This window comes from Colossoma macropomum, unplaced genomic scaffold, assembly GCF_904425465.1.
Source record: "Colossoma macropomum unplaced genomic scaffold, Colossoma_macropomum, whole genome shotgun sequence".
Classification (NCBI taxonomy): domain Eukaryota; kingdom Metazoa; phylum Chordata; class Actinopteri; order Characiformes; family Serrasalmidae; genus Colossoma; species Colossoma macropomum.
In genome coordinates this window covers 25,407,055-25,432,916 of record NW_023494787.1, presented here as the reverse complement: position 1 = coordinate 25,432,916, position 25,862 = coordinate 25,407,055, and the positions used below count along the sequence as shown (strand labels likewise).

At 38.4% G+C, this 25,862-nt stretch overlaps 1 protein-coding gene across 1 annotated transcript; it reads right to left on the bottom strand.

Moving 5' to 3' along the window:
* Positions 1-5,228: 5,228 nt before the first annotated feature.
* Positions 5,229-25,854, bottom strand: grinaa (glutamate receptor, ionotropic, N-methyl D-aspartate-associated protein 1a (glutamate binding)). Its single transcript, XM_036566635.1, has 7 exons — positions 25,616-25,854; positions 11,064-11,404; positions 9,754-9,869; positions 9,367-9,567; positions 8,621-8,749; positions 8,233-8,376; positions 5,229-7,462 (listed from the first exon to the last, which is right to left on the bottom strand). Exons 2-7 carry the CDS (start codon positions 11,380-11,382, stop codon positions 7,313-7,315), a joined length of 1,059 nt encoding a protein of 352 aa, XP_036422528.1. The 5' UTR covers positions 11,383-11,404; positions 25,616-25,854; the 3' UTR covers positions 5,229-7,312.
* Between the last annotated feature and the right edge of the window lie 8 nt (positions 25,855-25,862).

Below are 25,862 nucleotides of genomic sequence, written 5' to 3'. Positions count from 1 at the left end.
ATGAATAAAATTCACCATAAAGATGGAAACTGCTGACTGCCATTTTAGACAGCAGGTGTTACCATGAAAGTTTATTCATTTTTATAGTTTAAATAAACAAGTCTCACTGTCCTACATTAAGACCTGGTTGTGTTTTGAGTGGGCTGAGAGAAGTTTTGAACATGAACAGAAATTAAATTGGTGGCAACTTACTTTGTGCTTGTTAGCTGCAAACACAGCAGACAGAGCTCCACTGAGTTTAATAACTTAGCTAGATACTGTTTTCACCATTTTCATACATGAATTATGTAAATATGGACAGTAGCGACAAGAACTGCAGAGAACCAAGGGATGAAAAAGCTAGTTAAGGAGGACTGGGAGATTTCACAGCAGGCAAGCAAGCAAGCAAAGTTTATTTATATAGCGCTTTTTACAACAGGGGTTGTCACAAAGCAGCTTTACAGAAAAATCAACATTACAGAAAGAAATCCGGGTCCGAGCCCCCATGAGCAAGCCAGTGGCGACAGTGGCAAGGAAAAACTCCCTAAGAGAAACAGGAAGAAACCTTGAGAGGAACCAAGACTCAGAAGGGGAATCAATCCTCCTCTGGTCGACACTGGATAGCAAACATTGCTAGTATAAAGTATTATAGTACAAAAACGGGGAAAACAGGTGGAGCAAATGATTCATTTGATTAGTTCATGCAGCAGCAGCGGCATCAGTGGGGTCAGGTTGTGAGGGTGAGTTTGCACGGCGTTGTACAGCATGAAGTTCAATGGTGGTCAAGCCGATCCAGAGGGCTGGCAGCAGTGGCACCCAATCAAGGCAGAAGAGGCAGCAGCATCAGACGCACAGGATGGGCAGCTGTTCAACTCGGCAAAGAAAAGAAACAAAGGAAAAACACACAGAGAGTCGGTTCTGTAATGGGTGACTGATCACAGATTACAGTGTTAGCAGAGCAGCAGAGACTCTGGCAGGTATAGAACCGAAAGGGAAAACTAATTACCAAAGGCTTGACTATACAAGTAAGTTTTTAGCTTAGGCTTAAACACTGAGGCTGTGTCTGAGTCCCGAACACTGACTGGAAGACTATTCAAAAGCTGGGGGGCTTTGTATGAGAAGGTTCTCCCCCTTGACGTAACTTTATTAATTCTAGGTACTAGTAGTAAGCCAGCACCTTGTGATCTAAGTAGGCGTGATGGTTCATAGTGGGAGAGAAGTTCACTCAGGTACTGAGGGGCGAGTCCGTTTAGAGCTTTATAGGTCAGTAAGAGAATTTTATAATCAACGCGAAATTTAACTGGTAACCGGTGTAGGGCAGTGAGAAATGCTGACAGGATGTTAATGTTACTCAGCTAACGTTAGCATCATTTGTAGCGTACTGTCTGACCACATTGTGTCACATGTAAGACAAAAACCTTCCTCCGTTTTCATTTCATCACTATTTAACCACCTTGTTTATCTCAGTATAGCAAATAAATAATAAATAAGAGATAAGAGTCAGAAAAGAAGACGATGAAAATGCACAGAGTTTAGAAAAAAATATGATGCACAAAGGCAATGTGTGTATAGAGCAGGAGAAAACAGAGTTTAAGGTGGGCTGGTCTGCATCATATAACTCTCAGTCTGAAAACAAGTCCCACTCTGGCCCTGAGGGTTATGTATAATAATCATATCAACTTTTTAAAACCCAAATGTGGTTGATAGATACCAGTGTTGAAGAAGCTACTTTGAAAGCTTAGCTTTGCAAGCTACCAAGTACTTCACTCTGGAAGAAGTTGAACTACATCAAAGCTACCCTGGGGTGAAATCTAGTATGGTTAACTAAAGCTACTCAAAGTATCTCAAACTACTTTGTTAAAAAATATCGAAATTGACAGTGTAACGTGGTAAGAACCCCACTATTCAAAATATGAACGTAGTTAAACTACTAGTAAGCTACTGCAAAATGTAGTTAAACTTTAGTTTAATTAGATGTAGTTCACTGCTCCCCAACACTGATAGATACACTGATTATCAGTGCATCATATTTAAGGTTCACATAATGTAAAGAGTAACAACTTATATTTACCATTTTATTCACAATAATAACAACACATACTATAAATAATATACGTTAAACTGTTTTTCACAGCCCAAATAAAATTCTTTAATGATAATCACACATTGCATTTTCCTTTTGCTCAAAAATACAAAACCGGTCAAATTCAGGATTATGTGTGTTTTTTGTGATAATACATGGGCTTATAGATACATGTCTGGTTATTGGGTAAGCCACATGGTTCTTCAGATTAAAGGAGCATGTGTTGTACATGGTTTCATATAGAATCTTTTTGAAAATTGTTCTATGTAGCACCACAAAGAGTTCTTCTATTGTTATAGGTAAAAAGATATACAACATTTTGTTATGTTGTAACAATATCACAAATTAACATTTTAGTCTGTCTCAGTTGTAGTTGCAGTTAAACAGTCTTGACAGCAGGGGGGGCGGGCAGCAGCAGCCTCAGCAGAGAGAGAGAGAGAGAGAGAGAGAGAGAGAGAGAGAGAGAGAGATTAGGTAGGGTTAGGTTTTAGGTTGAGTAGGTTATTTTGTCATTGAATTGTTTTCATTGTTAAACAGTATTATTCTCTGTTGGGTTCATCCAACAGGCAAGAAGGCATGGGTAATTTATGAGTTGTGAAGAGTCGTGGATTAAACCATTAATTATGTTTACGAAGTTGAAGTGAATACTAATGAGAACAGAAAAGGTCGGAAGTCAGGTTGAGGAGTGTCATGTTCCTGTCTTTGTTGTAGCCCTCAAATTGTTTATCTGCCCCTGGTGATTGGGCCAAAATAATCTGATTTAGTGATTAGAAAAAAAAAAGTGATTTTCATCCCAGAACCACGTCTGTCAGAATTTCTGGCACCAAAGACCACACATTCTCTAATCGTACAGAACGAGTCCTGACTGATAATATTAAGATAAGGAGGCTCTTGCCTGTAATCCAGACCAGTTTAATGCTTGGAAACACAGTTGTACAATTAAAAAAAGTTGGACATATTCCCATGGAGCTGTTGGTGTTGTGTGTATTTGCAATATTTGTGCTGAAATGTTTATTTTTTCATTCTTAGTGCTACTGTTTTTGAGACTGTAACCTACTTGAACATGGATCTGGGGTTGAATAAAGGCTCCAAGGCACCTTTATGTTCAGTAAATAAATGAATTAGCTAAAAGTCTATGTTTTTTGGACTGTTCTATGTAATATCACTATAGCAGATTTCCTCTAGCTTCATGCTGGGATTGGGTGTTGGGTAGGGTCACTGACCCATGGCCTAACTTATTTATACGTAGTATGCATTTGTAGCATGTAGTATGCATTGTTGTGTTGTGTATAGTTGGCATTTGTAGTATGAATTTATTTAGTATTGGTACAGGATTTAGATGCATATATATGCAGTGAAAATCTAACTATTAGTCTTTGTGTTTATGTGGTATATAGTTTTTATTTGTATGTAGTGTATGTCCTTTTTAAAACTCCTCAAAGCAGAGTTTTGTAGTATGTAGTGTGCAGTTATGTATCTATTGTATGTGTAGTATTCAGTATGTATTCATAGTATGCAATGTGCATTTTTGTGTAATATACAGTATGCCCTTATATTTTGTAGTACATAGTGTGCGTTGTTGAGTATATTAGTAGTATGTAGTATACATTTATAATACATATTTTTGTGTGTAGTATGCTGTATGCAGTGTGCACTTGAAGTTATATAGTATGAGTCATGAACGTAGATACTGTATGTGTCCTGGATTTACGTGTACCGTATGTAGTATGTAGTCGACATTTTACATTTTGATTATTCATCTAAATGTAGTATGCAGTCTTTATATGTTGTATGTTTGTAATGATGTAATTTGATATAGATGAAAAAGCGGCTTCAGTAGTTTGTGGTCAGTTTCAGCAACTTTATTTAGATGGCCCTGTGACATTGTTGATCACATATCGTGCAACGTTAGAACTGCAACAGCTGTTTTGAGCTCCACTTACTTTTAAACACTTCATCTGAATGAGGACAGATCTTCATTAACAAGTTCACCCACTACTGTTTGCTACCAAGTACAAGAGGCATTATAAACTGGTAGCATAGTGGTGCCCCTAGTGGTTTGGTGCCCCTGTTCTTCCTTGCCCACATGCAGGCCATGAGGCAGGAAGTGGACCATCATTTTTCTGACTGTAGTTTGTCCATATTTAGCAACATATTTACTGCAATGTTGTTTATGTGTAACCTTTTTACCTCCATAATATTGTTACTAATGTTGACCTTGAAGTTGGCTCATCAAGAAGAAGTATTTGAGCCGGTTCAGTCGACATAGATTAGGCTTAGTTTTGGACTGTCTGTGGTGAATCACATTGGAAATTTTTTTGTCTAGGCTTGGCCTTAATCAGGGTCTGGGAAACCGGAATTTTTTGTAGATAAGTTTCCAGATCAACACTCTTGGATTCACATGGGTGATGACTTTGATCATATGATTTGTAAAGCAACCTTAAGGTTTGATTGGTTAGTGTGATTCATACACTGATCAGGCATAACAGTACTGCTGTGTCTGATCCACTCAGACCAGCGCAACACACACTAACACACCACCACCACGTCAGTGTTACTGCAGTGCTGAGAATGATCCACCACCCAAATAGTACCTGCTCTGTGAGGGTCTATGGAGGTCCTGACCACTGAAGAACAGGGTAAAAGGGGGCTAACAAAGTATGCAGAGAAACAGATGGACTACAGTCTGTAATTGTAGAACTACAAAGTGCACCTATATAGTAAGTGGAGCTGATAAAATGGACAACGAGCGTAGAAACAAGGAGGTGGTCATAATGTTATGCCTGATCGGTGTATATAGAAACCTAGACACCTCAAGACGTCAGAAGCTTTATGTCTTGTCAGGTATTGGCTCACTGGAAGGTTTTAATCAGCTGTAAACAAGGCTGTGCACAGGCTAGTAATAACAATACTGCTTGTAATTAGTAACATGTTTACATCTGTACAGTATCACCCACATTAGCTACCAAATACAAGGGGCACCATAAACTGGTAGCAGGGTGGTGCCCCTAGTGGTCTGGTGCCCCTGTTCTGACCTGCCCACACACAGGCCTTGAAGCAGGATGCGTTCCATCATTTCTCTGACTGTAGTGTTTGCACACGTAGCACCATATTTACCTTATTTTTTTGTTTTATTTGATTTCTTAATGAAAAGTACACAGCCATGTAGAGGAATACAATCCAACTTTGTTTTAATGTAAATTTACAGTGCCAAAAAAAAACTACAAAGCCAAAACGTACTTTACACACCTCGATCCACTACAGTTTAACAGGAGTTAGTTACAAACACAAACTTGTTCATCAAATGATTAAAATACAGCTGCAGCACATAAGTAAAATTCAGTATCTTCAAACATGTCTCTCTGTAACATCTAGTCCAGTGTCTCCACATGCAAGATAAAGGAGGAGTGTGCAACTGGGGAAACATGATATAGGAGTGAATGGCTAATGACGAGAGAGAGGACAGTTTGTCAAATCACATTCCAGCTAAGAATTAGCCATTCAGCATATTCAGTGAGTACTCAACTGTGTACAAGTTTGATTTACAGAAGATTTACATGTTAGTTACATTTGCTGTTCCTAGTCTACCACACAGCTTAATGTGAAGACCTGTGTGAAGCTCAGTAAAAATAGTTCGGTGGTTACACTCAACAAGTTGCTAATCTTGGACCATAGTTTGCCCTTCATGATCATTAACATGACAAGCTGGATCGTAGCTGGGCTGGAACTGATCCTAGATCAGCCGACTTATGATATCACCTTCGGATATCACATTAGTCTTTGTTAAACAGACTTGCACAGTAGAGCCCCATGAGTGAGGAGCACTTTGCTTTAACTGAATTACTTCAGGAAGCAGAAACACAACAATGCCATGTAGTCCAGTCCTCGAGTCCTGTGCGCTACAGTAAAGTTCAATAAATAGATCATAAATAACGCAGCACAAAAGCAACACTGTAGATTTACCCTTGTGTTTGCTTTCTGGTTCATAATAACAAGCAATTACTTGTACCTTTTACAGTACTGTAAAAAGAGAAAAAAAAAAAACAATTCCAGTATGCGAACATTTCACATTAGGAATTAAAATGAAGGAAAACATATACAGACCATGCTACATAAATAATAAACAAAGTTCACAAACAAATAAAGAAAGAGGGGAGGAAAAGAGAAACAGGCTAACCATTAGCTATATCGACTCATGTTCATGGAACTTGCAATACTGAGCTCTGGATCCATATAAAAGCACATACTACACAATCACACCTTCCTTCAATCAAAAGAAAAAGTATACGTATACTTTCCAGTATATGTCACCAATGTACACTGTATAAATATATACACAGGTTGTATGTTAGCATTTAGGTAATGATAAATATTAAGTCCATGTCAATTAAACATCTTCCAGACTATGTTATATTTGGTCTTTGCTTCCTAAAGAGGTGTTTTCATGTTTCCCTGTGGAACACCGCAGCCATTCATACAGACATGCCTTGAGCTGAGGGGAGGGGCTGAGCTTCACACGACTATTTACAGCTACATAGTAAGCAGGCATTTGGAGAGGTATCTCTGATTGTATTTTCATTTAGTTTCATTCTTCGCCGTGTTAGTTTACCATGCAGATCACCGGTACATAGACGGGTGAGGATGAATAGGGACAGAGATGAGGACTGAAGTATCATCCCACTTTGAAGCTTTGCCTCCTTAATCAACATATCACTGTCCTCTCCATCAACATATCACTGTCCTCTCCATCAACATATCACTGTCCTCTCCATCAACTTCCTGGCCTTTCTCTCTCTCTCTGTTGCTGTAGTGTTAACATTACCAGGCAGAGTGCCAAGCTCACAGATATTAGGATAAAAAAAAAATAGGTTTCTGCTCATGCTGTTTGGATGCGACTGGTGAGTCATACTACACTCTACCATTCCCAAATGCACAAAAGCTGTTTCAATATGCGAGGAGCTCGGCAAGAAGACATAATGCATGATTCAAAAGACCTGAAATGCTTTTTCCAATAAATGAGTAAAAAAAAATATATATATGCCCTTCCTTGTTGCGATCCACGCAAGGCCTGCTGGATGTGTATAATGATTTGTCTAACCACTCTGTACATTTGCTAAAGAGAGGAAACTTTGAGAAAGGAGGAGTTTTGAGGAGGTGGGACTACAGAGATTGTAAGACAACATGAAAGAGTGCAACGGTTTTATTCTGTGTGGTTGGATGCACCTCCTGTTCTCTTCTCCAGGGGAACGCTCACTCTCGGGAGCGGCCCACAATAGCCAGGATGTACGTGAAGATGTTGATGATGTCAGTGTAGAGGTTCAGAGCAGCGAAGATGTACTCCTCTGGGCTGAGGGCCAACTTCTTGTTGCCTAGCAGAAGCTGAGTGTCCACAGCCAAGAACTGGAGGAAAAAACACAAACAAAGATGCATTGATTTCTTATGTAATATGTCTTTGGTATCTGCTAAGAATGCTCTGAATGTGATCTTCAGCTAATATCTATACAGGATACAACAAATGTTGGACAAATATTTGTTTTTTCTCATCACTAATTAACTGTATCCAGGACTCTCCTCCTTTCCCTTGATAGGTCATTGTTTCCATCATGTCTTCAAAGTATCCTGATCTTTAATACCTGATTTTCCAGCAATGGTCTCCAAAAAACAGTCCAAACTGCACCCAACCTTAGGCCAACTAAAACTTCTCTTTTTTATATTCCACCCATTAAACTACTGACAGACTTCTAAAACATTTTATTACAATACATCTTGTGGACTTTTCCAACACTGTCATGCCTACAAAAAAAAACCAACAGATGAGGTTTATGGGGAAAGAACTGTTGGCAGATGTACATGGAAAGACAGATGGACTGCATTTAGATGTTAGGGACAAACAGCTAGTACTTGCTCTGGTTTTTAAAGTTTTAAAGTTCACATGATGCCATAACACCTCTGATTGCTTTATGCTTGCCTGTTTCTCATATCCATCATCAACTAGTAATGTTGCAAATCAACAGCATTAACTCAGCGAGATTTGTCAATAATGTAAGTAGCAAATACAGTGAGCAGCTAACTTTACACAATTAACAAATAATACACAGTTCTCCAACATTATTTCAACAACGTGGCTGAAAACCAGTTGAAATGGCAGATTGTAATAAAATGCTACTTACACAGGTGAAGAGCAGAGCCCCCAGGGAGGCGTAGACGATGTGCAGGATCTTGTGGCGTATGAAGATGCAAAGGATGGAGAAGAGGAGGAGCACGATTAAGCAGACAAAGAGGACACCTCGGCATGAAGTGAAGTCATATTTGCTCTGGTTTGGGAGAAAAGAAAAAGATTATGAGAGCTAATTTGAGGAAACGGATGTCATTTTCTGACAACCTGAATACACTCTTTTTGCAAAGTCAACAATATCACAAAACTACAATTATTGTATAATAATTGAAGAGTGAAGCCACAAAAGAAACCAAGTATACAGCAATCAGAGAGATGCTGATAATTCTGCTACTAAACTGTTGCATAAGTAGTAAGGAGCGCATTATGGTCAGTAAACTGACCTGCAGGGAGAAGAGCACCACAGTAAAGCACACCACTGCAGTGATGCCCACAGCCATGATGACGGTATCCGTATCATAGAAGCTGGCAATCATCCCCACCATGTAGGACAGACTAAGTGTTAGAATGGACTAAAAGAGAGCGAGATAGAAAAAGAAAATCATTACCTTCACTCACAGATTCCGATTTTAAAACACCAGACACAAGAAGCATACAATACACACCTAGGTGTATCTACTTATATAATATCTTTGTATACAGTATTTACATTTGATATTTAAGTATATATATATATATATATATATATATATATATATATATATAAATATTTCAAATACAGCCTGCAGGAGAAGTTCCATTAAGGCATTAATAATAAATATAATAATGTAATTATTTATAAGTGCCCTTCAAATCCACTAAGAATGCATTGCTTGATCTTTCTACTAAAAAAAAACAATACAATCAAAGGTTAACATATGACTGATTAAATGTAAACGATAAGAGAAAATACTAGGCAATATTATATAAAGTGTATATTTATAAAGTGTGCAAATTTATTTTAGGGTGGGTGGGGTTGGGGGGGTGTCAGACAGGTTAAGGTGGGATGAGAGCACTGAGCTGTGCAGTGGTCTACCCTTCAGTTGGGGAAAACTGACAACATTTTCACTGGGGTGGCTTACGGAAACATTCCTGTCCTGAGTGTGCTTGATCAACAACAAACTGAATCTATAGGTTTGCCAATCCCTACCAGTGCCACCAGGTTCCATGGGTGTTTGCGACGGAAGTCTCCGCAGCAGCTAAGCACAATAAGAGACACAAAGAAGACTGCGTAGGACACATAGTACGGCCACCGGTTTTGTCGCACAAACAGTTTGACATCAGTTGAAAAGGTGAAAAGAGCAACGAAGGAGAACGTCACCATCAGCTGTACAGTTAAGACCATGAACACCTGAGAACAGTAACAGAGCACAAAGGTTAGACAAAGAAAACCAAACACAAAAACAAGATAAACAAAAAACTGCTCCTACAGCTCATGTACCAACCTAGTGTTCAGTTTTCATTGCCATACTACAAACAAGTGCCACTCATGTCCTCGACTCAAGACACATGACTGACCTATTCTCTGGTCTCTCACCTTTCTGATGAAGGCTTGCCGGATAGTCTTATCCTCCCATCCAGAATTGGCAAACTCCTCGTTGTCATAATAAGAAGGTGGCCCATCTCCACCGTGATACCCCGGGCTCATGGAAGCTGACAAAAAAAAAAGAAAAAAGAAAAAAAAAGAGTTGTATCACAGTCACTATTGGAAAGGTACGACAACTCCCCATAACCACAGCTGCAGTTGAAATTACTAAAGGTCATGGGGAATACAGTCTTAAAACATTAATGACACTGGATATTTCATTATTCAGTTTCTCTCTGGAAACAGTATTTCATTAAAAAGGACCAAGATCTCCATGAAGAGATCAACATATGATATTCACTCACTACTGAGGACAACAGTAATTTAAATTTCAAAATGACTCAATAAATGGAAAAAAACCTCAAAGATCGCGCTAATCTGGAGAATTTATAGACTGAAATGGAAAAAGCAGATGTCTAATGACTTCTTCCAGACAGAAAACTGGTATTAAGTGAACCTGGAAAGATTTCTCACTTGCCATAACAGTAAGTGCAAGTGATGTAAAAAGAAAGCAATGCTATAGGTCTATACTGCACAATGCCTTAACTAAAGAGACCTCATGTTAAAAAGACCTTGCAAAGATATGAAAATGAAATCAAAGCATAAGTTAATCAAATATGTTGCTTTTTCCAATCATCCAACTGCACAAACATAGCCAGGACATCAACAGTGGTCACCTTTATTCTATGAGCACTATTAATAAAATGATAAACACCATTGAAAGCTACATCGTTAATTAATGAACCCAAAATATAATTCACTTTAACTAAAAATTGTACCACCAGATCAACTAGCCTAAATGTCAGTAGATCTCATAAACCTAATGATAATATAGATTTTCAGCATCTAAACCTCACAGCCACCGTTTCTGGAACACAGAAGTAACTAAGCTCAATTCCAGTACTAATCTCATGTCCGAATAAAACTGAAATGCCTCTTTTTGATCAATGCCAAAGCCAAAAAACATGGCTAAAACACAGCTGCATGTGACCCAAAGATCAGTGTTACTTAATGGGTTACTTAACTCATTAAGTGGGTAAAGTGACATAAGGCACAGCCCTAAATAAATGAGTATATGTGCAAATTTGTGGTAAACATGCCATGTGAAAAGTTAATAAAGTCAATATTAACAGCAGCCACAGTAATTTGACACTAGGGAGGTGGAAAATACTTATTGTACCTTAGGGCGAAACCTTCAAAAGAGGTGATATTCATGATATTCATAGTTCTGTTCAATAATCTGAAACTGTTTCAATACTTACCATTTGCATCCATACCAAAACCAGGCTGCCCAGGACCTTGCTGATAGGGGCCTTGTGCGTATGGCCCCTGGGTGTATGGGGCTTGAGGGTAGGGCATTTGTGGGTAGGGCATCTGTGGGAAGGGCCCAGGGGCAAACCCAGGTGCTCCCTGGGGATAACCAGGTTGGCCATATGGTCCTGGTGCTGCGTATGGGGGCCCACCTGGGGCCTGGGTGTAGTTAGGTGGAGGCATCCCAAAGGCATCAGGCTGGGGTGGTCCATAGACATTATGGGGCTTGTTCTCTCCCATTATAGGGTAGCCGGTCTTGTCCTGGGACATGTCTCCTTTCCTCAGAACGACCCTGCAGGATGGACAGAGATACATGAAGTATGGGAGTGACATCAAGTATTATTGAATCACAATGTTTTAAGCTGAAGAACTGACATTTTTTACAAGAATCTGCACCTGTTCAGTTACACTGCTGAAACAGTGTACTTGGTCACAATTACTTGGTTTTTCAAGAATACACATTTAAATAATAAAAAAATATATATAAAATTTACATTCTGAATGAACAGGCAGTGGTTAGTTGTCAATTTGCATGATGGTGCATATTTTAACTGCTCCTAATCTAATAGTAAGAAACCTAATAGCCTGATGAACTAATTTTAATGCATTTCTTTGTTACAAAGGCTTCCTTGTTTATCTTTTTTCAGCATTTTTTGGAAAAGCTATATGCATGGTATGTTATTGTTCAGTTTAGTCCCTTTTGATTTTTGACGTTTTTGATAATCTCTAATTTCCAATCAAAATAATTGTAAAATTACTTGGTAATATAATCAAATATAATTGATAGTAACAGAAACTAAAGACTTGAATAAGACCCCAATTTAACCCCAAACCTCCAATTAACCTCACAGAGTCAGACTTAAAGCCTTAAAGCAGGTATTTGGATAGCAGAATTAGTTACAATACAGCAAAGGTTGCCCTGTAAAAGACAAACAGCTGGTAGCTGGATATCTTTCAAAGTTGAAGCCTGTACAGACTAATTCATTCATAACGTGACACTCGACCTCACTTTTAAGGCCCATGGAAGTTCACACACACCACAATGTGAAAATATTCGGGCACATTTTCTTCACATCAAACTATACACATCAGAAGTGATGCCATTTCTTTTGTAAATTCATTGTGTTGTTCTCACAGTGACAAAACAAATACGTGTGCAAAAAGACATCCTTTACTTCTTACATCACGGGCAACAGTGACATTTAGCAGGTGTTTTATTTTTGCAAAAAAATGAAAGGAGCACAGAGAGTTTCACCACATCATTCAGGGCCTGCACCATTTTCAGAGTTTTCACATATAGCTTGGATGTTTGTAACTCTGATTGAGGCCATTTGAGCCAAACATTTGATGTTTTGACTTTTTGAAGTTTGTGAAAAAGGACTAGCTGCTAGGACATAGCTGATTCATCAGCTTGGTTGTCACCATGCCAATGCCAGAGACACCTGGGCAGTGAGTTTGTTTCATCTGTGGAGTTTGCAAAATAAAACAGCACAAATAAAATAACCTCGTGTTTCACCTTCTGAAAAAACTGCATTTGTGCAAGAAAATCTATTATAACACAAAAAGAACAAGATCTGTGCCAGCCAATCAGTAGGCTTTTGTTACAAGGACCAAACTCTCTTGTCACTAAATAATAGCTCCACTGTCAACTTAGCTTGCTATTTAATTAGCTTGTCAATCCACAGCTACCAAAAGCTTAGGCCTGTATGTCAACAACAGTTCATTTTAAAACATTGCACATACCCAACTATAGGCATGACAAAAAGCCTAAAAGCACTGACCTGTAACCTGCAATAAATAGTTACAAATAAACTATTACTGTCACTACTGAGTATCAAAGAGCATTACATACAGAGCAGATTAGATTATTTTTTGGCATGTCTTGTTTATGTGAAGAAACAGGTATAACCTTCTTAGTTTTAAATTGAGGTTTACAGTCATGTCAGTTTCACTTGAATCAAGTATTTGGTGTACATTTCTGCCTAAATTCTGTGTGGGTGAAAATATCCTGGACAAATAGCAAAACAAAATGCTCTTTGTTTTGCTTGGATGAACAGAAGAGACATCAAATGGACTTTGGTTATTTATGACATCAAATATTGTAAATGATTAATGAAACTACATATCACTGCAGTGGAATATATGTAAACGCACCATCTAAAAAGCAACAAATCAAGGGACAACCGTTGTAAACATGCCGACTTAACCTAGATTACTTAATAAGGATTACATCACCCAGGTCCAAATCATGACTTCACCTGTATACACAAATAGGATTTCTATTCAAATGTAGGGATTTCCACTGCCAAAAGAAACCTGAATTAACTATCTATATCAGACACCCACGCTTTGGAGTAGCGTTTTACAGGAAGTTTGGTAAAGCTCATTTATTCTGTGTCATGTGAAACCTGAACTAATTCTTATTCTTCAGCTAACAAAGTAGGCAGGCGCTGTCACAAAAATGATGTAAATGTGGACAAATGTGAGATTGATAGTGGCAGCTGTGATGGACCACACTACATTATTTAGGAGTTACACAGAGGGCGCAAAGCAGGACGGGACAAGCAAAAACGGCGCTCTGGTCCAGAAGCTGAGCCAATGTCTTGACTCCCCATCAACTATAAGGGCTAAATGTAGCAAGATCTTAAGAGCACCCTTTCGCTATTTGATGAAAGACAGATGAAGATCAACATTAGGACAGTAAATCAATCCTAAACTCACAGTCCAAAACACTGGACGTTATTTTAAAGACTATTTGTAGTAATAAAAACTGTCCTTCAGTGAACTTTAATTAATGATTGTAGCTTTAGGACTTATTTATAAATGATGATTAGAATAAGCTCAAATGGTACAGACATCATTTGAAAAACTTCACTGGGATATTTAATGGAGTTCATACAGAAGCTCTGCAGATGCACGGTGTACGGTGTGGCTAGACAAACAAGTATTGGGCTACAGTCCAGAGGACCAGCCTAGATACTAAAAATATCCATGTGATCTAGTGCTCTGCAGTACTGACTAAATGCAATATCAAGATATTTTCCAAATATACTATGGTATCAGATGACATGTAAGTTAAAGCGGAGTTCCACTCATTTGTCAACATAATCACTGAGATGGAAAAAGTCATTTTATATGGAAAAAATCATCAAGAGAAAACTGATGCGAAATGGTGCATTGTAAATAAACTTAACAGCGTCTTTACAGTGGTGGTGATTGTGATGTCTTTGTGATGTCTACAGCACAAATATCCAAAATGACTAGTGAACAGGTATTTTCTGAGTTGATGATAATAAAAAAAAGGCCAAAAGCTTATCAAAAACTATTATAAAAAGTTTGATAGGTGTCTCAGGCATCAGACATCATATTTGTAATTGTTTTGTGTAATAAACACTATCATAACAACTGTGAACAATTCTGACTCGGCAAGTTACTCTAGCATTGCTCATTTTACATCAAACCACTCTGAATGACTTCATTTAGATTTTAATTTAATTAAATTGTTTTAATTGAATTACATTTTTGAATTTGGAATTCCTATTTTATGACTCCATGATTCCTGAGTGCTGGTGAGCTATGCTAAAAATATGTCTTATAAACTTTACAGCTAGATTTGATTGGATAAACATAAACACTAGCCAGACAAAACTTGATTTTCTGAATGAAAAGTTACTATTTATTTTTCTTTTATTACTATTTTTAATATAATAATATTATTTTTAATATAATAATAATTTTTCAAAACAATCTATGTGAAGTTCATAAGACAGGAAAACAACCGCTTGGCAATCAGGGGCATCACTGTCTTATGTAATAGAACCTTATTATGGATCTACTGCTTGTTATCTATGAATTAAAAAAAAAACTAAAAATCAATAATTTCATGTGTGGTGATCAGTGCTGGAATGCCAGATTAGATAATATATCACTCAGCGTGATACGATCGCTCCAGTAACACACCACAAACCGACAGTTCCTTCCAAGATTGGTAATATTATATAGCAAATTTTAGCCAAATACCCCAGAATCAGGTTTCTTCTAGTTCCCAGTAAACAGCAGGTCAGGAAAATCTTCAGTTATCCACAGCAAAATATTCTGCAAATGCACAAGGGCACTCAGCGCCATGCTATGACTCAGGCTAAACATAGCCTGGTCGAGTACCCAACTTGAGCATGGAGATTACATTTCAAAACAAAAAGTGACTAAAAAACGACTAAAAAAAAGCACTTCTACAGTCCGATAACCTTGATTTCATTTTCATTAAAGGAGAATTTCAAAGATTTTTCAAAATGTCTGCATAATTAAATTGGTAAGATATAAACAGTATGAAGTCATTCATAGAGGTCTGATGTGAAATGATTTCACAGAAAGTTATTATTACATGAAATGGTTATGAATACGCTACATAATGCCCAAGGCAATGTTTCATGATAGGTCTGAGATAAGTATTTGGCTAAAAATGCTAAAAGGCAAAATAGCACCTAAAGGAAACTTACCACTATTACATGTGTAGGTTCACTGATCGTTTTGGATAGTACATAAAATAGCTAAGTTTGCGTTCTTGACATAGTGACCCATGGTTCCTATCACCACCGCTGTATAGAAAATCAGATTCGCTAAGTTTCTGTACAGTGAACTAATTAGCATGAAATCCCTCCGAATGACTGCTTACTTTTCAATGACTGACTTAACTGAAATTTTGAAAAGTCAGTGAAATTCCCCTTGAAAGGCAAGTTTTCAGATCAAAAGTTATTCTGTTGATAAAGTCGACAGACTTTAGATGCTGTAGGCTATACATTTTTGATCACAGCTGCCACTTCTTAGAAACCTGAGGCTGAGAGGGGGAAAAAAGTCACCATGGCCACAACTCTCAGTTACTGACTGCAGCACAGTGTTTCATTAGGACCCTTCAGTACAAAGCAGCTTTCAGAGGGGGCTACACAGTTTCTAATTAAACACTACTCAACTGTTCTCCAGTTTTTAAGAAAAGTTTTTAACAGAGTGACAAATAAAAAAACGGGCAGAACCTCAAAACTCTTTCCCTCACTCATATGCTCACAACCCATATTCTGCTGTGTGCCGAAGAAAATCAATTTATTACACATTCTCAGTTGCTTTACGCTGTCTCACACACATGCTTTCTCTGTCACACACCCTACGGTGGATACTGGCAGAATTATGCAACACTGCTCCATTTCCACTGGATGCCAAATCTCATGTGGCTTATTTCAGTTCTACAGTTCTAATCTAGCACTGTGGACCAGGGCAGACTGCGGGGCAGGGGGGCCCTGCATTTTTTTATTTGTTTTTTCTGTGCCAGTGAGAACAGAGGTAGTGAATGCAGGGGGGCGTTCACTATCTCTGTTTTCACTGGCACAGAAAAAACAAAGAAAAAAATTCCACTGTGATGCCCACTTCTCAGAAACAACTATAATCCTTTAAACTTATGTAGGAGATTCTTTCGAAGGCTCCTGTGATCATCCCTTTCTACTGTCAGGAATGATCCTCAACCACTAAAAAAATCCCTATGCAAATTATTTTTGCTGTCACAAAATGTGTATTTTCAGGAAAAACACATCATTAAGCGCTGCAGAACAGATCATATCGAATAACATTACATACAGCGGGTGCCCGAGTGACATTATTGGAGGGAATGCGGTTAGAGCAGTGGTGTGCTTGCATGAAAAGGGAATTAAACCCTGCTCTCTGACATTCAGGGTGTCTTACCCACTCTGTGCTGTAGCTGCTTAGAGCACACATCCACATTTACAGCTGAACTACTCTATCCTTAACTACTGGCCTGTAAAAATACTAAACATTATGATTATTCTCACACAATCCCATTGTTGTGTGTAAAATGTGTGAAGCAGTGATGGCTACTGGCACAGCAAACTTGCATCACCATCAGGGCCTTTTTAAGGAATTTTCTATGTAATTGCTTTTGTAAACTTAAAAAAAACACTGTTGTGGGAATGCTGTTTTCACTAAAAGCCTTATGATGCAAAAAAGTTGTGCTGTAAGTAGCTACTTCATTATTTTTATTTTACTCTTTGCATGGTTTTGTAATTTCTGTAATTTTGTCATTTCTGTTATTTGCTTAAAGGAATTGTTACAGTGATGGCCTTTTAATCAAAGAACAACAGGAAAAAATGCATTAGATTTTAGGGCTAAAATCTAATGCAAATTAGATTTGTTCATACAACCCTGTTTCATTTCATTTTAATCATTTACACCCTACAGTTAATTTAAATCGTACAAAGACAACTTATCAAATGTTGAAACTAAGAAATTTTATTGTTTTTTGAAAAGTTGCCAGCAACACGTTTCAAAAAAGTTGTGACAGGGCAACAAAAATCTGGTAAAGTTCTGTAAAACACCTGGTGGAACATCTTACAACTAAGTTAATTGGCAACAGGTTGGTAACATTATTGGGTGTAAAAAGAGCATCCCAGAGAGGCTGCATCCTTTAGAAGTAAAGATGGGGAGGAGTTCACCGCTCTGTGAAAGACTGCACGGGCCAATGACGTTTCTTAACATAAGATAGCACAGAACTTGGGAATTTCATAATCTACAGTACATAATATCATTAAATGATTCAGAGAACCCAGAGAAATATCTGTGAAGAATGGACAAGACGAAAACCAATACTGGCTGGCCCTCTGATCTTTGTGCCCTCAGACAGCAATGTATTAAAAACAGACACGACTCTTCTGTGCAAATCACTGCATGGGCTCAGAAACACTTCTGAAAATCACTGTCTGTGAACACAGCTCGTCACTGCATCCACAAATGCAAGTTAAAACTCTACCAAGCAAAGAAGAAACCACATAGAAACAGGATCCAGAGCGTGGCCGCCTTCTCTGGGCCGCCTTCTCATCCTCCGGGCTAAAGAGGAGAGGAACCATCAAGCTTGTTATCAGTGCACAGTTCAAAAGCCAGCATCCATGAGGGTATGGGGGTGCATTAGTGTACAGGGCATGGGTGACTTGCACATATCTGAAGGCACCATTAATGCTGAACAATATAGGCTTTACAGATTTTGGCAATATGTGTTGCCATCCAAATGACGTCAGGGAAGGCCTTGCTTATTTCAACAAGACAATACCAAACCACATTCTGCATGTATTACAACAGCATGGCTCCGTAGTAAAAGAGTCTGGGTGCTAAACTGGCCTGCCTGCAGTCCAGACCTGTCACCCACTGAAAATATTTGGTATATTATGAAACAAAAAATGTGACAAAGGAGACCCCAAACTGCTGAGCTGAAATCCTATATCTAGCAAGACTTTTAAAACTACAGCAACCGGTCTCCTCAGTTCCCAGAAACTTACAGAGTGTTTAGAAGAGGTGATGCAACACAGTGGTAAACATGTACTTGTCCCAATTTTATTGAAACGTGTTGCTGACATCAAATTCAAAAAGGGAGTATATTTAAAACAAAACAAAACAAAAAAATAATTAGAATTTCTCAGTTTCATATGTTGTCTATGTACTATTTTCCATTAAATATAGGGTTTAAATGATTTGCACATCATTACATTCTGTTTTTATTTACATTTTGCACACTTTCCCAACTTTTTGGGAAAAGTTTAATTATATTCTACATTATACAAGAAATTTTAAGTGGAGAGCTCTTGAACTTGCAGCCTGGCACAATAGATTCAAGCCTCAAGACTAAAAAAATTGATGTGCTGCCTTTCCTAGCCCCACAATATATATTTTCCCCCAAAGTCTTCAACCCTATAAGATATGCAGAATATTATCATTACTATCATTACTGCTATCTACTGCTGATTAAACTGTAATCTACTGCTGTTTATTTTCACTTGCCTCAAAATGTTACAGTTTAGTCTTGTCTTCTAGGGGTTAGTTAATACAGCTCCATCAAGAACCCAAGCATATTAGCTACTAATACCTATAGCTGCACAGTTCCATAGGCAGACATGTTCAGTAGAGTGTGGAAATGGATTTGAGCCGTAGACAAATAAGGTTATCTGCAATCCCCATCATGAGCCGTCTGTGCTACCTCAGCCCATTCAGAACAGTGTCTTTGCTGACAGCACAAGCTTTCCACCCTGTTACCTCTCTTTCACCCCATCACGCATACACAGACACCCAGACACAGACGTGTACACACATTGAGAGAGAGAGAAAGAAAGAGATAGAGAGAGAGACAGACACACACACAAATAGAGGGGGAGAGACAGAAAGAGAACTGGGACTTATGTTGATGAGATCAGAGGCATTATGTGTAATCTTTTCAAGCCAGGTGATTTTTTTTAAGTTAAGAGCAGATGTGAAAAATAGCTGTTTTTTGTAACTGTTGGTCACACACTTCTGATCCTCCTAACACTGAGGAGAAACTGAGGCCTCTGCAGTGTGATGAGTTTCTTACAGTAACCTTAATGATCAACAGATTGCTCTTTTTATTGTCTAATCACTACTACGTCACTGTCACAACTGGCTTTTGATATTAGGCAGACAAAAAATTAGTCTTCAAGTATTCAGACACCCACAGTTATCACATAAAACTCTCACCAGAAAGTCAAGTTAGGTTAAGTCACTACGTTAAGCACTCAAATTCTTTGATGAAGCCCTCTGAAGGACCTTGTGACAAGCATGTGGATCCTAATACACCAAGAACACAGTCAGGCCTCAGATCATTACAAAGACAAAAACTACTCACAAGGAGGAAATCATCTAACTGGGTAGGAAATGTTGCGTCAATAAAACATAAAAGGCTAATAATGCACAATTTTCTTGTATTTTATTTTTTCCCACCTATCGCAATTGTGTAGTTTTAGACACCCAAAACAGTCATAACTCATTTTTACATGACTATTTTCCAACCTCTCTTTTTTGTGATCATTTTTTAATTTTATTTTATTTTACTCAGACGGCACTATTACAGGACTGAAGCAAACCTGAAACAACACACTTTCCCTCCCCTGTATTAATCTCACAAGTCCACCCATCCCCTCTCTCTGTACATTACACTGCTGACAATAAGTTAAATAAGATTTTAATAAACATATTAAAGATTAAAAGAAAGATGGTAGCATGCTAGCCCCTACAATGTGCAACATGCCATTTCAACACTGTCCCAAAAGTATCTTTAAAACAGCAACTTCACAGGAGAAGGGAAAAAAGTTAGAAACATAGACGTTCTTTACAGTTAATGTAATTAATGTAAACATGAAATGATATAGAAAAATATAAACTGGCAAAAATCGAGATACTTGCAGACTGGGGACTGAACCTAAAATTTTGAAACTTGGTAATATACATATACAATATAAAATACAATATTTACTAGATAAAAATGTGTTTTTCCATGATATGGGCCCTTTAAATCTGCTAAAATACTTTACCAATAGGCTTGACCAGAGTAAAGGGGTTTAAGTCATTTTCACCCTTAGCATTTTGTGTTACTCAGGGACAAAGATAAATACTGGCCACTGAACTAAACAGAATTGCTGAAGGGACCCCACTGCACCAGCACTACGAGACTTAATCATGACTTCAGTCAAGTAACATACCTTTTCATTGTTAACCATGCAACTCTCCTATTTCTGACAACATACTGACATAAAAGGTCATTTTGTAACACTCCACACCATACATACAATCACACACACGCATACACACACAGAGACAGACACACAGACACACAGACAGACAGACAGACAGACACACACACACACACACACACACACACTAATTTAGCATTATGAGATGCTATCCTCATTTAAGCCTTGTGTATATGCAGCCTACAGACACTCACACTATTCTTTACTTAGGTTAAAATTCTATTTGTATTCAACTACAAATGATAACCTAGATAAAGGCATATATAGTGTCTTGAGACTAAAGCAATCTTTTAGTCCAGGTATCTAACTGGAGGCTATGACAGAAGAATAAGAAAAGACAACAAAACCCAAGACCCATTAAAAATTAATTTCTTTCAAGGGAAATAGAAAAAAGAATAAATGAGATCCATTTAGTTCCTCAGGGGTTAAAGAGGAAAGGAGAGAAATCCTCTTAGGAGACATGTGGTGGATAAAATGATACTATCCTGAGCTACAGCTGATGTAGTCCACAAGAGGAATTAAGAGGGAGGCACTGTAGTGCAGATCACTCTAGTCAAACAACATGCAGTTGTTCCAGAGAAACCATTAGCTGCTGAAATTCCTCTATTAAGTCTGCAGAACTCAAAGGCTGCAGATATTTCCAAGCAGAACTGAGTGGTTTATACCGACATATCATCATACGTCACAACTGGACAGCAAATCTGGAAGGACTTACATTTAAAACGATAAACATCGCCTATAATAACTCAGTGGTATAGGGCAGTCTTTGTGGCACTCCTCCTAGAATGACTTTGCACTTCTGCTGAGGGCAATGACACAGTATTTCTTCAAATGTGGTAGGGGCTGCACAGATCTACAATTTCTCAATTTTGATAAGGATATGGGTATCACAGATGGCTGCAATGTGCAAATGACCTTTCTAACCAATCACAATGACCGTGGTGATGATCTAGATTGATGTTTCTGTGGGTGTTCTTATAATAATAATATTGGTCAAATTTTGTCAAAAATAATGCAGGCCAATCTTTAACCATTTTACACTCATTTTTGATTATACTGCAAGGCACAATCACAATATCTAGCAATATAATCATAATACTAGCCTTTCATCCATAACACTCAGCTCTAAAATATGTTGGTTATAGGAAGCCACTTTTCATTGGCTTGGAAATCAGCATTCGGTACGCATTCTGCAATGTTAATGTTTAAATCCCCTCTTACGATAATTTGTGATGCTTTGGTGTGATGGGGTTACATTAGTGTTTACTACATACGCAGTGATGTAAGAATTGTGGGCTGATGCTGATATCTGATGCCATGTACATTTTCAATGCCAATATACAAACATTTATAAAAATGTAGAAATTGGAACTATATCTACCTGAAGTAGCTTTACAGAGAAATCTGACGTTCATTTCTGTAGGGTTGCAAATACAGACAAATTAATAAAATGTAGACATTTCAGCTCAGTAGCCCAGTGCTGCCTACATGTTCTGCTCTTCCTGAGTACAATAAATACATCATCGAACATCGGTTTGAAATATCGGTCCAGTGCCGATATTTTGTTTTTATTCCTGCCAATACTGATGATTCTAATAAAACTGAGCAATCCTAATGTTTCCAAATTGTAGATGGAGAAGTATTATGTCCCCAGCAATCTCTTTATAACTCTGCTTTTGTTTTTGATCCTTTTGTGTCTCTGTCATACGCTTTTACAGGAGAAACTGTTTTACCTCATGTTGATGTATGATTCCTTTCAATATGCAAAGCAAATAAAATATTATTGGGAACGAAACATGCTTCCTTTGCCCAAAATGACTCAGAAGAGCGCTCAACTAGTGTGCTTCTGAAAACAACACAACAGGTTTCAGTTTTCATTTGTAATTCATTTAATTTGTAAGCCCTGTTTGCTTCCAATTTTTTTACGAGCATTATAGAGGCAGGCTGGCAGGCTGTGGTCTATGTAAAAAGCAGGCAGTGCAAATCACAGCTCACAAACAGCTCAGGTAGCTATAGGGTGTATTCATCAATACACTGATGCAAGACTACACATAATGGAAACATGCAAAGCCAGTGGCTGTATTCTACAACCAAATTTACAGCATTTGCATAACTTATTCTACATGTGACTCACTGAAAAAGAGTGTGTTAAAAGTTCAAACAACAAACACACTTCCATGGCTGCTATCCTTTGACAAACAAACATAATCAGAAGGACTGTCATCATCTTTTTCCACAAAAACATAGAAGAAAACATTTTTCAAGGGGGTTCCAGGCCACTGTAGGCCACCTGAGTATCTGACATTGCTCAGTTAGTATATTCCCTTCAATTACCATCTTTTCCCACAATTTACCAACAACTTCAGACAATCACACAAGAAGGCAGAGGCTAAGGAAAATGGATGAAATTTCCACTGTCGTGGGTTATAAGTCGGTATAAGTGATAGATTTGGGTAATAAAAATTAAGACTACTTTTTAGAAAAATGGTATTTGTTTTTGCACCTTAGTGTGTTTTCTCATACCCTGCGCCTCTCATGAAATGTACATGCCAGTTCTGCAAATAGCACAGCACCTACAACCAGATTCAAGAAGACACACCAATTTCGAAAGATGTGATACTAGGATTGAGAAATAATTAAGAATGGTAAAACTGGAAAACGGTGAGTGTGAACACTGGTAGGAAGGCTCCAGTCCAGTCGGACAGAAATATATCCAACACTTTACAATTTACTTCAAAATAGGGCCTGTAACGATTTTAAACATCTTTGCATTACATTAAAATGACAATTTTAGCAAGACCGTCAGTAACAGTATACTGTTACACTTCTTGAAGCTCTACCTCTCTGGAATATTGAACAAAACAGCTTCCAATTACCGCAAGCAAAAATATCAATACAAATTTCACCCAATAAATGTTGCTAGTACACTAATGTGTCTATTTCTGAGCACTGTTCTTTCACAATCTCAGGTGTTCTCTTTCTTTCTACACATTTTTGACAGTGACTCTGGATTCACTTTCTGGATTCTCTATTTGTTCTCAGTAAGCTCTTTGAACAGCTGCATCTTTACCTTATCTCTGCATCCAATATTGACAAACATCAGTGTCAGGAGGCAGACTAAATTGAGTCAATGAAGTCTACACAGACGTAATGCGATTTACATCCAGGAATATTTCACTGAAGACAGCAAGCTGTTTTACAGAGAAAGCAGATTCGCAAGCAACACAGCAGCCCACAACAGAACAGTGACAATTTATTGGGGCTAAAAATGCTGTTAGACCCATCACTGCAGATCACTCCATACCTCCAGGTCAGATTAAAGATTGTAACAGGATACAGATAAAGACCTTCGTTTAGGTCCTGGCGGAGCAAATTAACTTGAATGTGATGCAGCATTATGTGCTGAGATGGGGTGAAAGGCCTGATGAGTTGGCCCAAATGCTGTCAAGCAAGGGAGGTGCTGCTGGTGACTTGGCAATTTGGGGGAATTCATCACTTTCCTTATCAAGGCATGTTTTGAAGTGGTTCCCACAAAGAGCAACCAAAGCCAATATGATGTCACAAAACTAACATGAAACATGGACATGAAATATAGAATCAGACCATCTAGATATGCTTCTTTGTGTGTTTCTGAGAGACCGGATGAATAAACAACTGCTGTCTGCATGAACTTCTCAACATGCACCTGAGTTTAATATCCTGACAGTGACCAAATCCCTCAAACCCAGCGTCAGTGCGTCATGTGCACTTTATCAGTGACCTGTGCACCTGATAAAGAAACTGAACAAAACCACAGAAAACATTTGGTGACCAAAAGCTTTTGCTTTTTATGGACGTCAATCACTAAAATAAGATAAGGCTACATTTATACACTCTTGAAGAAGATGGTTCTCCCAGGGCTCTTTAGTAAAGAGAACGAGTTTTATTTAGAACCATGAGTTCTACACAGAACCATTTCATGCTTAAACGCTTCTTTGAATGGTGAAATGGTTCCTTGGGTCAGCAAGAGTTCTTCTACTGTTACAAGCTCCACATCAAACCAATAGCAGAAACCCTTTTTGGTGCTAAATAGAACCATTTTCAAAAAGGTTCTATACAGAACCATATACAACACATTCTCCATCAAACTGAAGAACCATTTCAACATGCAAAAGAACCATTTAGTCATGAAATGATTCTATATAAAACTCATGGTTCTAAATAGAACCTTTCCCTTTTCTAGAGAACCACCTTTTTAAGACTGCAGCTGTCTATAAATAGATGAAGTCGCTGGCAAAGTAACGCAGTAAGGCGCACTGGAGCTGGCCGGAGCTGGCCACTGCAGTTTCCTCAGCTTTATTCTGTATGTGAGGCACCGCCAAGACATACGTATCTAACACTCTTCATAAAGATTTATAACATAAGTTCATGTAATATATCATTTCGCACGTCAGACACCGACTGCTAACGAAAACAGCCGAGGCTGTAGCTGAGTGTTAATCGTTTAAGGCAGCGAGGCTGGCCTGTCGTCCTCAGGGCTTAGACTGTCATCAGCCTGCATCAGCCGAGGGAGGATAACGCGGGGGCTACAGCTAACGGGCTGCGCAACGCTCGCCATAGGATATTAATGGCAAATTAACCAGCCACATGTACGACCCACACGTCAAAAATGAAACAAAGAGCCACACAAAATTAGTTAACGATAGATGTATGGGCTGAAAATGTTCGCTTTTCCCATTTTTGGCCTGAGCCTGTATCGTTATGGATGACAACATCTCGTTTGCTAACCAAACATTAGTGCGTGACTGAGGAGCGAATACTGAGGCGGCTAACGCGGTAACGTCAGGTACCTTCAATCTCACTGAGGTAAACACTGCGCTATTTACTCGGAAAGCCAAACCACAACGCATATAAGCAGCGAACAGAAGTCTTACCTTCTGAATAGCGACGCCTATAAGCGGAGATTTCAGTCAGACAGCGGTACTGAGGTCTCTGTCGGTGGGTCTGAGTTGACAGGTTCGACCGTTTGTTCTGGATCTGATGGCGCCCCCCGCTAACTGTCTGAGCGCAACAGCATCTGACGTCACCTCACAGGTCACGTGCCAGCAGAGAGACGTCTCATCCAGAGCTCTGTGGAATTTTCTACAAACTCCCAGATTTATCAGCCAACTAACGTTACAT

Coding starts and splice junctions, on each gene's coding strand:
- grinaa (XM_036566635.1), bottom strand. CDS start 11,382: ATGTCCCAGGACAAGACCGGCTACCCTATAATGGGAGAGAACAAGCCC. Junction 9,870..11,063: donor TTTTGGTATGGATGCAAATG/GTAAGTATTGAA, acceptor TTTTTTTGTCAG/CTTCCATGAGCCCGGGGTAT. Junction 8,377..8,620: donor TGGTGCTCTTCTCCCTGCAG/GTCAGTTTACTG, acceptor CTCCCAAACCAG/AGCAAATATGACTTCACTTC.